The 15,922-nt window shown below is 32.1% G+C and overlaps 2 protein-coding genes across 4 annotated transcripts; one reads left to right on the plus strand and one right to left on the minus strand.

Annotated features, from left to right (window-relative positions):
• Window positions 1-179: 179 nt before the first annotated feature.
• LOC106710452 (activating transcription factor 7-interacting protein 1) lies at window positions 180-7,483 on the minus strand. 2 transcript variants are annotated; one of them, XM_014502509.2, is made up of 4 exons: window positions 7,267-7,483; window positions 2,180-3,547; window positions 1,037-1,975; window positions 180-951 (listed from the first exon to the last, which is right to left on the minus strand). In XM_014502509.2, the coding sequence occupies exons 1-4, from the start codon at window positions 7,394-7,396 to the stop codon at window positions 482-484; spliced, it is 2,907 nt and encodes a 968-aa protein (XP_014357995.2). In that variant the 5' UTR covers window positions 7,397-7,483; the 3' UTR covers window positions 180-481. The 2 variants fall into 2 exon arrangements, with proteins under 2 accessions (XP_014357995.2, XP_014357996.2); XM_014502510.2 differs by lacking the exon at window positions 7,267-7,483 and adding an exon at window positions 5,069-5,162.
• LOC106710453 (transcription elongation factor, mitochondrial) lies at window positions 5,439-15,342 on the plus strand. 2 transcript variants are annotated; one of them, XM_014502511.2, is made up of 7 exons: window positions 12,373-12,454; window positions 12,532-12,671; window positions 12,764-12,977; window positions 13,823-13,975; window positions 14,213-14,397; window positions 14,842-14,910; window positions 15,074-15,342. In XM_014502511.2, the coding sequence occupies exons 1-7, from the start codon at window positions 12,422-12,424 to the stop codon at window positions 15,333-15,335; spliced, it is 1,056 nt and encodes a 351-aa protein (XP_014357997.2). In that variant the 5' UTR covers window positions 12,373-12,421; the 3' UTR covers window positions 15,336-15,342. The 2 variants fall into 2 exon arrangements, with proteins under 2 accessions (XP_014357998.2, XP_014357997.2); XM_014502512.2 differs by lacking the exons at window positions 12,373-12,454; window positions 12,532-12,671 and adding an exon at window positions 5,439-5,492.
• Window positions 15,343-15,922: the final 580 nt, after the last annotated feature.

Raw genomic sequence — 15,922 nt, forward strand, 5'->3', positions numbered from 1 at the left:
AAAAATGTGGAGTAAAAAATTACAACAATATATAATTATTCATTTCATGTATATTTTTTTAGATCCAATAAAAGGTTAAAAAAAGAACTAAGGAACATCAAATTATGCTAAGATTTAAGACTAATTGATGAACATGCTAAAATCAAATATTAAATTTACAATAACAACACTGAGTACGTACTTAATATTATATTTACAAGCAAATGATGTGTCTATGACCTTCGCTTTTTAAAAATTAAAACAATCATCAGCAAAAGATTATTTCATCCAAATAATTGTTTTTAGATGCGATAAGTTAAAATTTTTCGCAAATGGTGTGACCATCATAGCTGTCGTTAGAAGTATCCTTGCCATTGCAAAAAATACTGTCAATAAATAACTTTACAAACTACTGTAAATTGCTGATGCGATACATATTTCTATTATTCTGTCCGAGTAGATATTGTGCTTCTATTAAAAGCAATTCTCAAATTAATCAGTCTCACATTTTGTTAAGGAGAAGTATACTAGCCGGCAAACTGAATGGCCCAAATCGGGATTTTATATCAATAGCTCTAACAGCAAAATAATATTTAAACCCTGCCAAGAATTGGGTTAGTGTACAAGCCATAGGCAAGGGAAGAGCTTTAACGTCGCCGATTTTCTTCCATAACGCCGTACTTGGGGGGCAATTCGTCTCCTGATAAGCAAATAGTTGATAGCTAGTAATTTCTTCATAACTATCTTCTTGATATCCATCAATTTTCCATGAGATCACAATTCCATTTTCAACCTTTGATAGTTTTAAGTCCGGTGCCGGTGGCAATGCTTTCCAACTCGTAGGTTGATATTGTTTGACAACGTCAGGTAATGGTGCAGGATGTCTACCTGCGGACACTGGTCGGTTCATTCTTATGGTATTTGGTTGCACTTTATTTACATTATTGTTTGCTGGCATTCTCGGCCTTAGTCCTGGAAAAAATAAATAAATTTTATAGAATTGAATTTTTTTTTTATTTAAGACATGCAAAAAAAAATCAATTTTAGTATAACTAACCTGGACTTGGTGGAACCGTTTTTAACACAACAGCCTGCCCCGGTCTAACATTCTGTGATTGTGGACCACTTATTGGAATGTACACTTTCCTGGGACTAGTCATTGCTGGTGTAAATTGAGGTCTCTGAGGTGGTAATAAATTCTGTGCCGGTACCAATCTCACACCTGGGGCGGGTGAAATCTTTGCAGTTAACTTCAGGGGAGGCTCATCATCTGTCAAGTCTACTGTTACTGATTGCACTCTAGATCTTTTTTCCGGCTTTAGTACAGGAGGTGAATTTCTTACACCATTTACTAAAGGTGGAACCTGTGGAGACTTTCCAGGATCGGCGATGTTGGAAATTGCAGCGGGGCTAGTTTTGTTATTAGCATTAGCGGCAGGGACTAGTCTTGGGACTGGAATAGGCTGATTTTTAGTCTTGTGTAATTTTTGAATACTAGAGTTACGGTTTGTTTTATCTACATGCGAAGGTTCAGTTGGTAATACACTTGAATTATTCATTTGTAGATTTTTCCTTTTTGCATTGGATTTGTCTGTCATCAGTACTTGCATACCTACTGAGCGAGTTATTTTCAAAGGAGTTACTGCAGTACCTGAGGACTTTTTTTGTTCTTCTTGTACTGATTTCAATACTACTTGTAGATCTCTATTTTGTTTAGATAACAAATTAGTCTTCTTTTTAAATTCCTCAATAGTAGCCGCCATTGTTTTAAGCTGAACTTTTAAATCTCCTAAATTACTCCTATCCAGAACGCTTTCCAAAATTTTCATACTACAAAAATCTTCCAAGTCTTCTCGTGTCATATCTGATAACGTTTTCTTGCAACTGTTTAGGAAGTTTAACGACAACAAAGGTTTTGAGGAATTGATTTCTTTTACGTTATTCGTTTGGCTGTCTAATTTGTTATTATCTAAATTGTACACAACTTCTTCAGAACCTGAAACGAAAAAAAAGGATCTCTATTACTTATTATATGACGTAAAACAAAACAATGCGAAAAATAAGTATTTTTCAAAATATATTGCACATAGCAAAATGTGAAATATAAAAGAGCAACACCAATTCAAACATATTTTTTTTCTAGGTTAAAAGAAAATCCTCATATGTGAATCGGATAACAAGAAGAATGTACAAAACCAACCTGTTTCTTGTTTTTCATCTATTACTTCATCTTTTTTTACTTGGCTTAGAGCAGCGTTCTCATCACACGTTTCCGGAATTACTTCGTCTGTCTGAATACTAGTAGTTTTTGCATCTTCTTTAACACTCGTCTCCTCATCTATTAACATAACATCATCATCATCTACAAGACTAATACATTGTTTGTCAACTTTAGATGTTTCATTAGTAGAAGTGTCCCCGTGACGCTCTTCTTCATCATCAGAGAGTAAATCTAAAATATTTGTTAATTTAGATATCAGTGATGATTCTTTTTTTTCTTCAATTAATTTGCCCTCTACCTCTTCGTTATTATCCTTGCCATTGTGCGTCTTAGTTTCATTTATTTTTTCAACTTCTTTTTCAATTTTTCTACTTTTAGTGTCAGTTTCAGCTGAGGCTACACTTTCTGGCGTTATTTCACTTTCTTTTGTACTATTGTCCGGCTTAGGACTCTTTTGTAAAGTAGAATCAGTTACACTTTCTGATTCTATAACTTTACAATCATCGTTGTCTATTTTTGGTGAGATTAGGGAATAAGTATTTTCTGATTTAGATACAGTTACGTCTTCAAGGGATTGCTCCTTTTTTTCATCGCCTTTATTAGGAACTTGATCAATAACACTGTCAGGAATTGAACTTTCACTATCCATGTTTTTTATATCATTATTTGTTTGCTCGCCCTCATTTTGTTCACTAATCTCATTTCCCTTTAGTGTAATCTTATTGTGTATTTTACTATCATTAGTTGTGTTTTCGTGATCTTGAGTGTTTATATTTTCATCACCGTTTATTTGATTTATCATTCCAGGTTTTGGAATAACGTTTGATTGTTGTTCACTTTCAACGTTGTCTAACTTTTCAGTTACATCAGTTTCCATTACATTTTCTTCCTCATCTGAATTATGATTACTTAATTCATATTGCGACTCTGATTCTTGATGTTGAGATATTGGGTTATCATTATTAACAATATCCTCAGGTTTACTATGTTCATTTGTACTATTTTTAGGGCTATAACTTTTCTCAAAATCATCAATCGAAGTTTCCTCAGATGTGGTTTTTCCAATTTCTTCACTTTCTACAGAACTTGCTGTGTCGTCTTTATGTGCAATTTTGTCATTACATTGTAAATTTTGTAACTTATGATTGTTTTCTGCGGTATCACTTGTATTGTCTTTTACAATATCGCTGCTATTTTTGATATCGTCAGAAAAAGTTTCATTCCCATTGCTAATGATCACTTCTTTAATTGATGACATTTTAAATTCTATGTCTATAGGAGCTCCAGTATCAACAGTTAATTGCATTGTATGATATTTTGTAATCACATCTCTAATATTTGATTTATCTGAAATTAACAAAAAACATTGATTAAAGTGCAAGTCGGCGATTTTCAAAAGCTAAAACCAGTTTCAAAAACCCTGGTTGCAATATCCTTAAAGCGTTGATAATATGAATTTTATTGTAAACATTGTAAATGTAAAGCATCTCTTAAAACCACACAAGTAGACAAGTAAAATCATCAACACACTTTTCCGTGCATTTTGATCCTAGCAGCTTCTAGCTATTTACACGTATATTATGTATAGATCCAATTTATTGCAATTATGGTAACATGTGTCAAATTTCTTAGTGTCAAAAGATAATATTACCATGGCAACCGGTTTTATAAGGTTATATTATAACCTAGATTTTTGAGTCCCTGAGAAACAATTTATTTTTAGGTCAATATATAGCCCAAACACTTTTCTGAACTCGGACCTCAAACAATGTGAATGGTAAAAATTTCATGATAATTGGCTAACAATTTATAATTTGCATTAAAAATTAAGTTAAAAAAAATCATAGGTGCCAAAATATTTAAGATTTAAATTAACGTCCGGGTTATCAACATTTTATTTTTTCAAAATGCTTGGTTGTTGTGGAAATTAGAAAAATTAGATATTCTTTTATCTGAACTCAGTAATTCGAAACCGACGCTTATCATAATTAAACCTCCGTTGATTCATATTTTTGAACATGGCAATCGTAATAACTCAAAAACACAACGCTCAAAAATTCTGCAATTTCATAAGAAATTTACTAAAGACAAATCTTGAAATAAATCATAAATTAAAAAAACTGCGAATTATCCGTAGTCACAACAAATAAATAACAAAAATAAAGCGAATTGTCACAAGTTAAATTAGTGAGAAATATAAAGAAAGCAAATACAAATGTCAAGTAACAGCGGCTAAAACAAAATGGCCGCCGGAACGGTTATAGAGTTGAATGCCGGAATAAATTTTCATCGGCGTACAGCTGTACCGCTGGACGGTGAAGAGAACGCGGTGACTCCGCGGCGGAATGGACTACTAAATTCGCATCGTGTCGGACGCGGGGCTGTTAGCGGGAGAGCGAAAGAGATAGACACATGTGCAGAGTATTACGTCTTCAACAGAGGTGAAGGTGGAAACCAGTGCAAAGCGTTATCGAACGACAGTAATAAAGAACAGACCAAAAGACAAACAAGTACGGTTATGATGAAGACCATTGGCAACATATTGCACATTTTCAATTGTTTTTTTCAAGATTCCATGAATCTCAACCATGAAATCGGCGTAGGGATATAACAAAAAATAATAATAGGTAAGTACAAGTCATGTACTTAAAATTGACATGACATAAATGTTGTTATATGTCATAATAAACCAAAAAGAAATGCGATGTCTAATTTACCCCTAAAAAATGTACATGTAAACATTCTAACACAAAAGGACAAAATTCATAAAAGTATCATAAAAAACCCAAAAAAAAAACAATTGCCAAATTATAGCTAAAAAACAATTCACTATTTTTACACGAAAGCTACTTATTTCAAAATACCTACCTATTAATTATTGAAAAGAGAATCCAGAAGTAAAAGAGTGATTAAGAAGTTACAACTTCTCACGGTACAAGCGGTCAGAGTCACGGTTGTAACAGCACTGACATAAGCAGAACGAGTGAGAAGAAAATGGCGGACGAGTGAACGTGACGAAACGAGCCATGTTGGAATAGAGTAACTAAAATTGAGAGAGTTCATTGGCGAACACGTTGTCGTGCGTATTTAGGAGAGAACAAGACCGGTTATGTCAACGGCGGTGTGTGAGAAAGGGATGGAGCTTACGTAAAATATGTTTTGTTGCGTCGGGTCTGATACGTTCATTGCTCTGCGCATAATACGAACTAAAGTACATCATGTAGCATCAGATTACGGCAGCAGTCTCATTCTCCTGCGTTCTACTCTTGTAATAGTTTTTAATGAAAGCAAGGTATGGCAAATTAACTTATAATTTATTAACGTCTTAACTACTCTTCTGTATTATGAGAATTGATAATTTAAATGAAGTAATAAAAATATTGACTTTTGTTATTAAAAAATCGAAAGCATCTTCACAACATAAGAAGTTTTTAGATAGAAAATTAGATTTGATTTTTATATGTCGGTTATGGAATTTTTGCGACGTTGCCAGTTCTACGCGAGTCGCCTTTTGAGTCGAGTAGGCCGCTGACACTGACATGTTGCCGACTTTACCCGAACTCAGCCGACCACGGTCGGAAAGCCGAGCAAAGCGGACGTGTTACTGGCTATTCTACGTCATGATGATGTCGAAAATAGACTGATGTATGATATTAGGATCTATCAAAGACCTGGCAGACCTGTGAACACATTGACTTTAATCTAGAAAATGTGGTAACGTCATTCCACATCGATCCAATTCTATAATATGGAAACAGAACAAAAATAGAATGGAAAATAAAAGAAAAGCCTATAAGACATCACATCGAAAAAATATTCATGGATGTGAAAAGTATTAGAGATGACAAAAATTTACCATCTCCACTCTCCACTCAACAGCAAAAAATTTGAAACTGGAGTTGTAACCTTTCCACGAATTTAACGTTTGAGTTTGACTAGTTTTTCGGACAAAAATAAAATTAGTTCCAAAATTTTATCGATCAAATTTAGATCCTTGATAAAAATAAACTATGAGATATTTTATAAAGTATTCATTTAATCATAGAAACAGAGAAAAAAGTCACAATGTGACCGAATGACGTAAATGTCCAACGAAACAATATGGCGCCCGGACAATATGAATATGAGAATTTTATCACAGAATTAAAAAGACAGCGAGATCTTCTTTCCGAATTCGGTTTAGATTCTAAATGAAGGCGTTAATTCGATACTATTTAGATCCTTCTTTCTATCCTTAATACTATTATCACGTTGTATATAATTATTAATTCATTAATATGTAGGTAGTTAACATGGAATTATTTGTAGGCGTATAAGCAGATTTAGTAAGCGCATTATGTACGTTGTAAAAACTAAAATACTTCTCATTTCGGTGATGAACATAGGTAACTCAATGGGAGAAGTTTAGTAGTGCGGCTCAATACTGCAACAGTGTTTGATAAAACTAACCTATAGACGCGCGTACACACACAAGCTCGTATGCAATAAACACAAGGCCACACATAGCTCAAGTGTATTTAATGCTATGCGACAAACACACTGACTCCTTTTTATTTGTTAGTTCGATGTCAAAAGTGCTTCAGAATTTAATTTAACTGATAAATTGCAATATTTGTACCAATTAGCGTGTTTTAAGCTATAAAATTAATTCATAATAATAATAATAACAGCAATGCCGCTTTACTATCAAAATGCGACGTTGCCATACTGATGCGCTGTATGAGGAGCAACCCACACATATACAAAGCACATTTACATACATACATTTGAAAGTTGATTATTTGAGATATCTTTTCAAAGTCTAAATTATCTCCTATGACTATGTAAATTACAACTATGACAAATTGTTTGAAATTACAATCACATATCTAGTTTTTTCCGAGTGAGACAGTAAAATCAATCAGATAAGGTCCACTGACGAAGATGTTATCAATGATGATGAATATAACTATCAACGATGATGAAGGAAACATAGTTAATGTGTAGGTTGTTGGTGTGGGTAGGATGAAAATAATAAATATAAAAGAAACGAAAGGATACATTAAGATAAATTAATCAAATCTTACCAATATGGCGACACTGGAGTTCTGGAAGTGAATTATGATTTTGCAGCGTAGACCGCAAAGAAGCTGCTCTAACTGGAGTGAATAATCGAATGTAGTCGACGCAAAACCTGGTCGTATCGTGCAGCGCCATTTTGTCGTAGCTTCTTCCACGAGTTGAAGCGAGATGGCGATATTACTCTTCCCACTAGCAGCGTCAGACTAACTGCCGCGGTTCTTTCTTAACTTCCTCTGTACTCTTCTTTCGTACTGATTAATAAGTTGTTGAATTACCTACTGGTAATTTTAATACAACTGCGCAAAAGCATAATAGCAATTATTATAAATGAGCAGTATTACTAAAATATATTTTGATGTGACCTGATTTAACGGTTTATTCGATGTTTAAGTATTTTAATTAGGAATTAATTCTGACGAAGGGCTTGTTCTATTTTTTCTCGGAATGTTTCGACAGTGGACTCCTGTTGAGAATTGCATGAAACAAAAACAGCTGTCGCTTCATTGGGGCCGCTTCAACAATCTCAAGAGGAAATGGAAGTCAACTGGTGACTTAGTTTTGCGTTATATTATATCAGAGGTCTTGATTACTTTTTTGCTTATCTACGACTTCCATCAAACAAGCTGACAAAATTTATGAGGGATCTAACTCTCCCACACAAATTTTATTGTGAAATTATGGTGTTCATATCTTATAACCTAAAATTTCTACCTGTATAATGTATATGGGTCATTCCAAGTCAAATCGACAAATTTTTTACCTGACCCCCTTTGATTTCGCTGAAAATTTTCTATCTTTTTCTACCCCCCGAAAGTTATTTTTCAGAATTTTTTCAATTTTTTTCCCCGACAAAAAGTTATGAATTTTTGAAAAAAACCGCTCTTATTTTTAAATTGCCAGAACTTTTTCAAAAATTGACCGTTTGGGAACTTTTTTTTTTTTTCAAAATTTTTGTTTTTAAATGTAGTTTCCGAATAAAAATGAAAATTTTCAAAATATCAGATTTTTGAAATATTATAGTTTTTTGGAAAAACCGTAATTTTCTCAAACTCCGACCGCTTTTTTTTGCTCTAAAAATACGTCAACTAAATCTGCAATGATCCCCGTTAATCAAAAGATGTGACGACAATCGCTTCTATTTTTTTTCTTGATTATAAAAAAAAAATTGTTGAATTTTTGCTGATTTTATATAACTTTGTTATGAATTTTTTTTTTATTTCCTCGTGAAACCTCAAAAGTTGAAAAATAAAATTTTATTGGAGAATTTCAAGTGATTATCGTCCAAGAAATTGTTATTTTTTTCAAAAAAGTAAATAAAAGGACTTTTCATACTCTTAAATAAATTCACCGTCTCTTAACATCATCAAATAAATTAAAAACCTTTTTTTGTATGTGTTCAAATTATATTATCTTTTATTTAACATAATACTTGATGTTTTGAGGTTTCACGAGGAAATAAAAAAAAATCATAACAAAGTTATATAAAATCAGCAAAAATTCAACAAAGTTTTTTTTATAATCAAGGAAAAAAAATAGAAGCGATTGCCGTCACATCTTTTGATTAACGGAGCTCATTGCAAAATTAGTTGAAGTATTTTTAGAGCAAAAAAAAAACGGTCGGACTTTGAGAAAATTACGGTTTTTTCAAAAAAACTAAAATATTTCATATATCTGGGATTCTGAATTTTTCATATTTTTTTTCGAAAACTACATTTAAAAACAAAAATTTTGAAAAAAAAAATTTCCCGAACGGTCAATTTTTGAAAAAGTTCTGGCAATTTAAAAATAAAAGAGCGGTTTTTTTCAAAAATTCATAACTTTTTTTGAGTTGGAAAAAAATTTGAAAAAATTTTGAAAAATAACTTTCGGGGGGTAGAAAAAGATAGAAAATTTTCAGCGAAATCAAAGGGGGTCAGGTAAAAAATTTGTCGATTTGACATGGAATGACCCATATTGTATGTACATGTATACTTACTATACTCTTGATATGATCGTATGTTAGTTTCGCTTCTTTTAAAGTGTTTCTTAAACTAACCGCGCGATGGCAGTGTTTCTAAATGTCAGATACCAATTACTATTTTTACTTGATGTTTTCTCTCAAAAAAGTTTTTTTTTTCCTTTTCCATCAGCGCAAACACTAGACATTTCATAACCAAAACTTATTTCTACTAGTCATGGAATGTACGTAAACATTTTAATTTCACAAAAAAATGTAAAGTTTTTGTTTTACATTTTAGTTCTAAATACATACCTTAAAGTCTTTTTTGAAAAGTGTGATGGAAGCATGCAAGAGGTTGACCTAATGTACCAACTACCATACCCATATTTAAATAGGAACATGTTATCTGTACAATTCATAAAATGGAATGTCTATAAGTAATATAAAAAAAAATAGATATTTCGCGATCATTACAAAATGATTTTACCAGTGGAACAGTGGAAACCCCATGCTTTTTTCTTCCGCTGTATGTTAATTTATCAATCTTGTAATTGATAATTACTCAGACTTTGCCTATATGTGTTTATATTTATATAGAATGGTTTACATAAAAAACCGTGAACTTGCTAGATGAAAATTACTTATATCAATGTTTTGCGAAAACAATGGTTTAATCCTCCCATTCTCTACGCTCCAGTTAGGGATGTTAACATTGAGTAAAAAAATCGATTTTTCGAAAATCGGTGTTTTACAGTTAGTGATAGAAATCGATTAGTCGATTAATCGATTTTCAAAGAAAAAATAATCGATTTTAATAGATTTTTTTTAAAGATCTTTAAAATTATAGGGAAACATAAAAACACAATAGATATTTCCTAAATACTTTTTGCCATAAAACATTTTATAGAATAAAATGAAATTCAGTAAATGTATTAAATCAAAACAACAAACTTATGGTTTTAAAAACGAAAATATTAGGTCCTTACATATGAAATTGGCGTTTTTCGTACTGGCTACTTTAATCACGAATTTCTCCTCTTTGGTAAGGAATTCCAAATTCAAATTTGTACAGCTATAGACTCATGTATTTGTGGTTCGATGACCGTCATTCATTTGTTTTTTTTCTTCTGTTTTTTTCTGTTTGCGTCACTCATTTTACAAAATGGAAAACTTAAAATATCGCATTATTTACGAGTACGAGTTCCGCCGTGGCACTAGTGCTGCGGAAACGACTCGAAGGGTGAATGATGTGTATGGCGGTCGTGTTGCAAAAGAAAACACAGTTCGTTTTTGGTTCCAACGTTTTCGTTCTGGAAATTTCGATCTGCAGAACAAGCTCCGTGGACGGACTGAGACTCAAGTTGATAATGAAGAGTTGAAAGCTATTGTGGAAGCGGATCCATCGCAAACCACGTCCGAGTTAGCTGCAGGCTGCGATGTTAGTGATAAAACTGTTTTAATTCACTTGAAGCAAATTGGGAAGATTAAAAAGCTTAAAAGGTGGGTACCTCACGAATTGACTGAAGGAAACCGGCAAACGCGCGTCGACTGTTGCGTTACATTACTAAACCGGCACAATAATGAAGGTATTTTAAACCGAATCATTACCTGTGATGAAAAATGGGTTCTTTACGATAATCGGAAGCGCACAGCGCAATGGTTGGATCCTGGCCAGCCAGCCAAATCCTGCCCCAAGCGAAAATTAACCTCAAAAAAGTTACTTGTAAGCGTTTGGTGGACTAGTGCCGGTATTGTTCATTACAGTTTTCTCAAATCTGGCCAGACTATTACGGCTGATGTCTATTGTCAGCAATTGCAAACCATGATGGAAAAGCTAGCGGCTAAACAACCTAGGCTGGACAATCGCTCCACGCCACTGCTGCTTCACGACAACGCTAGACCACACACTGCGCAACAGACGGCTACTAAATTAGAAGAGCTTCAATTGGAAAGTCTAAGACATCCTCCGTACTCCCCGGACCTTGCTCCAACAGATTACCATTTTTTTCGAAATTTGGATAACTTCTTGCAAGGGAAAAAATTCAACTCCGATGGGGCAGTCCAAATCGCCTTCAAAGATTTTATTGATTCCCGTCCGACTGGTTTTTTTAGTAAAGGGATCAATGAACTACCTATGAGATGGCAAAAGTGCATAGAAAATAATGGTTCATACTTTGATTAATTAAATAAATTATATTAAAAAATATTCGACTTTTTGTTCCTCCCATACAAAACGCCAATTTCATATGTAAGGACCTAATATAAAACAAATAATTTTCAAACATTCATTTAAACACAAAATAAAAATATCTATAGTCACAAATGTCATAAACTAGCTGTGATCGTGACTTCGTCCGCGTGAAACACTGTATTTCGGGTAGCATTTCATTTCAAAATTTCATCTCCTATTCCCTATTGTTATTTTGCTCCCTAGAGGGTAAAACTTTTATGAATTTTAAATGTCATATTTATTTATATCAAATTAACACACTAATAACCTACTTCTTTTTGAAGTCGGCTAAAAATAAGTTTCAAGCTTCTAACTATAAAATTCAAGATACTTCCATATAGTTTCTCATGCCATCTTTTAAACACTTGCAAACCCTTTTTTATTTAATTCAATTCTATTCTATTTCTATTTAAAAAGTAGCCTATGTCCTTTCTTCAGGCACTAGATCTAGACTATCTTTGTACCAAATTTAATTTAAATCGGTTCAGTAGTTTTAGCGTGAAAGCGAGACAGAGTTGTGTTCTCATTTAATTTAATATTAGAAAAAATAAGAATTAGATTATAAGTTATAACATATATTAAACTGACTCGTTTATCGTTCATTTACAACAATTTTTAATGAACTTGTTTATCGTATTATATGTCGCAGGGCGTGAAATATTTCATCGATAGCGCTTTTTGAAAAATCGAATAAATTGTATAATCGATTTTTAAAAAATCGATTTTTGTAAAAAATAATCGTTCCATAAATATAACAGTAAAAATAGTAAAAAACCGTAAAAAAATTATCGATTTTGAAAAAATCGAATACTTTTTCATCCCTAGCTCCAGACATTTGTCGTTGTCAGTTTGAAATTGTCAGATTGTCAGTGTAATAAATAAAGTGAAACTTTAATGTTGTTTAATTTAGGATTTATTTAATAGTAATAAAAAGCTATGTATATAAAAATTAAAATTACCTTCTGCTTAATGTAATAAAACTAAATGTGCCATGATGTTAAGCACAGTGAATAGGAAGTTTTTGGTTAGTTTTTAATTTCAATATATCGGTTTTGCATTATTAGTACTAAATGGATTGTAAAAGGAATCTGATTTTTTTAGATTTCGTGCTGTAAAACATATCGGAGTGTGTCCTCAACAAAATGTTTCTTGAGCCTAGAAACAAAAAACAAATATTCTGATAGTGAAAAATTGAAAATTCTACACACTGTTAACAATAGTGATTCAGAAAGTTTATCTAGGTACTAAAAAATTTAAATCAAATCGCTTTATGGAACTATTAGGTTTTGATTTCGGTTGTGTACAAAATTAAAGCTAATTTATTACATTGTAGGTATGATGTCGCTAAATCTAGGATAAGAAAACTATCTGAATGGATGAAAAAATATGGAAAACTAACTGACATATCTGAATTAGAGAATGTTGATGGTTTTACAGAAAAAACTGTAGAGAAATTCTACAAAAGTATTTTGGATGGACCAAAGAATGTAGTGAATAAAATAAAAGGCCAAATTTTACATCCAACTTTATCAGAAAGTGTTAGACAGGTAACTTGTTTACTCAAAATATTAATATATTAGCACCTTTACATACTGCTTATATTTTTTAATCTTACTAATATTATAAATATAACTGTTTGGATAATATCATGTAGATGAATGGATGTTTGTTAGAAGGTATCTCCAGAATGGCTGCATGGATCTTGCTGAAATTTGGTGTACATGTAGAACATAGCCTGAAAAAAAAATAGGGTTACTGATTAAGTTTTTTTTAATTCCGCACAAACAGAGTTGCATGCAGCCACTAATTATTGTTTTTGAGTGTAATTTTTTTTATACTATATTGCTCCACTAATATTACATCTCATAAAGAAATATGTATAACAATTTAAAATTTCAAAGATTTGTTAGAATTTTTTTTATCATAAGTATGCAATAACCATAGGTAGTATTCTGTTATAATACATGTGTTTTTTACAGTTAAATAATTTTAAATGTGGTTATTTATAAATTTTTAACTAATAATTCATAACAATAAGTATGTTCTTATTAATTGAAAATATTAGAAATAAAAAAAGAAAAAAAAAATTGTCAAGTAATTCAAAGAAGCTTAGATTCAATAAGTTTGTGTCGTTTCATTACAAAGCTTTTATGTCCACCTTCCAACTTAATCAGGTCAGCACCATATAATACATTGTCAGGGGATTTACACATGTATGCAACATTTCAGCTCAAGCAGTAATCAGGAAGTGTTTTAAATTTATTTTTTACAATAAGATGGTAGACATAAGGACAGGCGAAACTAATAAAAGCTTATAAGATTGCCTATACTTGATACTGTTTAGGGAAAAAATGTTTAAATATGTTCCATTCATCGTAGATATTGTTTTAAGAACTGCAGATCGGTGTTGTCAGTGTATGTGACTGTAAATTCAGTTTGTTGGACTCTAATTGACAAAGCAAATTATGAACTTCTCGAGTGGAAGTACCATGGCATTGTATATCCTGAGGGAAAGAGGCTACAGATCAACGAAATATTGGATATTGTAAGTTTAAAATTTGAAATTTGACCGAAAAATTTTCATCAAATATATGTTTTTTTTAAATTTGTGTCAAAATTAAATTCTATATTCTATGGAGTCTAGAAAACTTTTTTGTTGGTTCTAGTCTAGTCTATTTCTTTTGTCTAAGCTTTCATTTAAATAGAAGAAAGTGTTCATATACTTTTGTGATATATTGGAATTCTTATAAATGAATGAATGAATGAAGATATGTCATTTTAGGCATGGCAAATAACCACAAAGTTACCGGAAGCTGACATTTACGTAATGAAAGCAGAGTCAACTAGTCTCCGTGCTGCGGGCAGTGATCCTAACAATCCAAAAGTTCTTACTGTCAACTTGCAGAAGGCTCAAATGATTGCCATGATGATTGCTTTGATTAATACCAGGAATATTAATGTAAATAGGTAAGGTTGTTATACATCTATCTATATATATAAAAGAAAGTTGTGTTAGTTACACTATTTATAACTCAAGAACGGTTGAACTGATTTAGCTGAAAATTGATGGGCAGGTAGCTTAGAACTAGGAGACGGACATAGGAACTTTTTTTATCTTGTGTGCATTTTTTTTATTCCGCGCGGACGAAGTCGCGGGTAAAAGCTAGTATATGATAATTTTTATGTAATTTTAATGACATGTTTGCGAAATTTCTCTTCCAAGGAGCAAAAAATTATTGCTGTCATAATTACTGTGGGATATTTTAGCAATTGAAATCTTTCACTCTGTTTTAATTAAATAATTTTCTATTAGTAACTTAAACTGAAAAATATTTTAAATTTCAAGGAATAAGTAATAAGCAAATAAAAAAACCTTCGTGGCTAGAATCCTCAGAATCTGAATTCTTTCAGGGCTAATGGAGAGAATACGGATAAATTAAATCAGAAAATATATTTTCTGAGGTCAACATTGCCTTACAGGTAAATATTTTGAATATACTGCCATCTATTGGTATTTCTGTTAATTTAATAGAAATGATCATAGATGGCGCTTTGACATATAACAAATAGCTCGTTGTAGTTTCGCTTCAAAACCACAGATGTCGCTGTAACTAAAAGACGTAATGATTATTTTTTGTTAAAGATTGTATGGAACATTGGTGGGTAATGAAAGAGTGTCAACAGATCAAACAGTAGAAATGCTTTTGGAAGATGCGAAGAAAATTTGTCCCAACAATTCACACGTATACGTCGATGATAGTTTAATTTCGATGTTTCGTTCACAAAAAGAGTTACAAAAGGACATGTTGGGACATTCTTTATTATTAGCTTTGACATTTATGGACATATGTATTTATATGAACCAGAAGAGTATCGCTAAATTGTCAAAAAACGGAGAAAAATGATGGAAAAAATGTTCATTTAGAAATAGAAACTATAGATAAATAAAATTATTTTATTTCTTAGTTTTTTTTTTCATGAATCAACCTTTTAATGCAGGCATTAACACAATACTCCAACAAATATCTACCTTAAAAAGTCTAGTCAAAGTACATCCGTTTCCTAGATTACTTGAAATAAACGCGGACAACCGTACAAACAGATAGACAAAAATTTTAATCCTTGGTTTTTTTCGTTAAAAGAAACATAAATACAACATATGTACGGAGTTTGATTTCTTTTACGATAAATACAGACGCTCTTATTTTATCAATTGTACATATTACTGGTTCTTTAGTACTTCTAGTTCTACTTCATTAGCGCAGAAAAGAAGTAGCTCGTAATGATCCCGCGTCAGCTACTTTCCCTTCAAAGTCCTGTCAAAATCGGTCCTTTCGTTCCGGAGATGACCCGGAACAAGTTTGAATTTTCTTTCGATAAAACATACAGACACAGCAATTTTGTAAGATTAGATGATTTGTTAGGTTAATAGGCAGAATGGAGTGATGATCTGGTCAAGGTTGCGGGAGTATCCTGGATGCGGGTTGCACAG

The sequence above is a fragment of the Papilio machaon genome, chromosome 12 (genome assembly GCF_912999745.1).
Source record: "Papilio machaon chromosome 12, ilPapMach1.1, whole genome shotgun sequence".
Lineage (NCBI taxonomy): Eukaryota > Metazoa > Arthropoda > Insecta > Lepidoptera > Papilionidae > Papilio > Papilio machaon.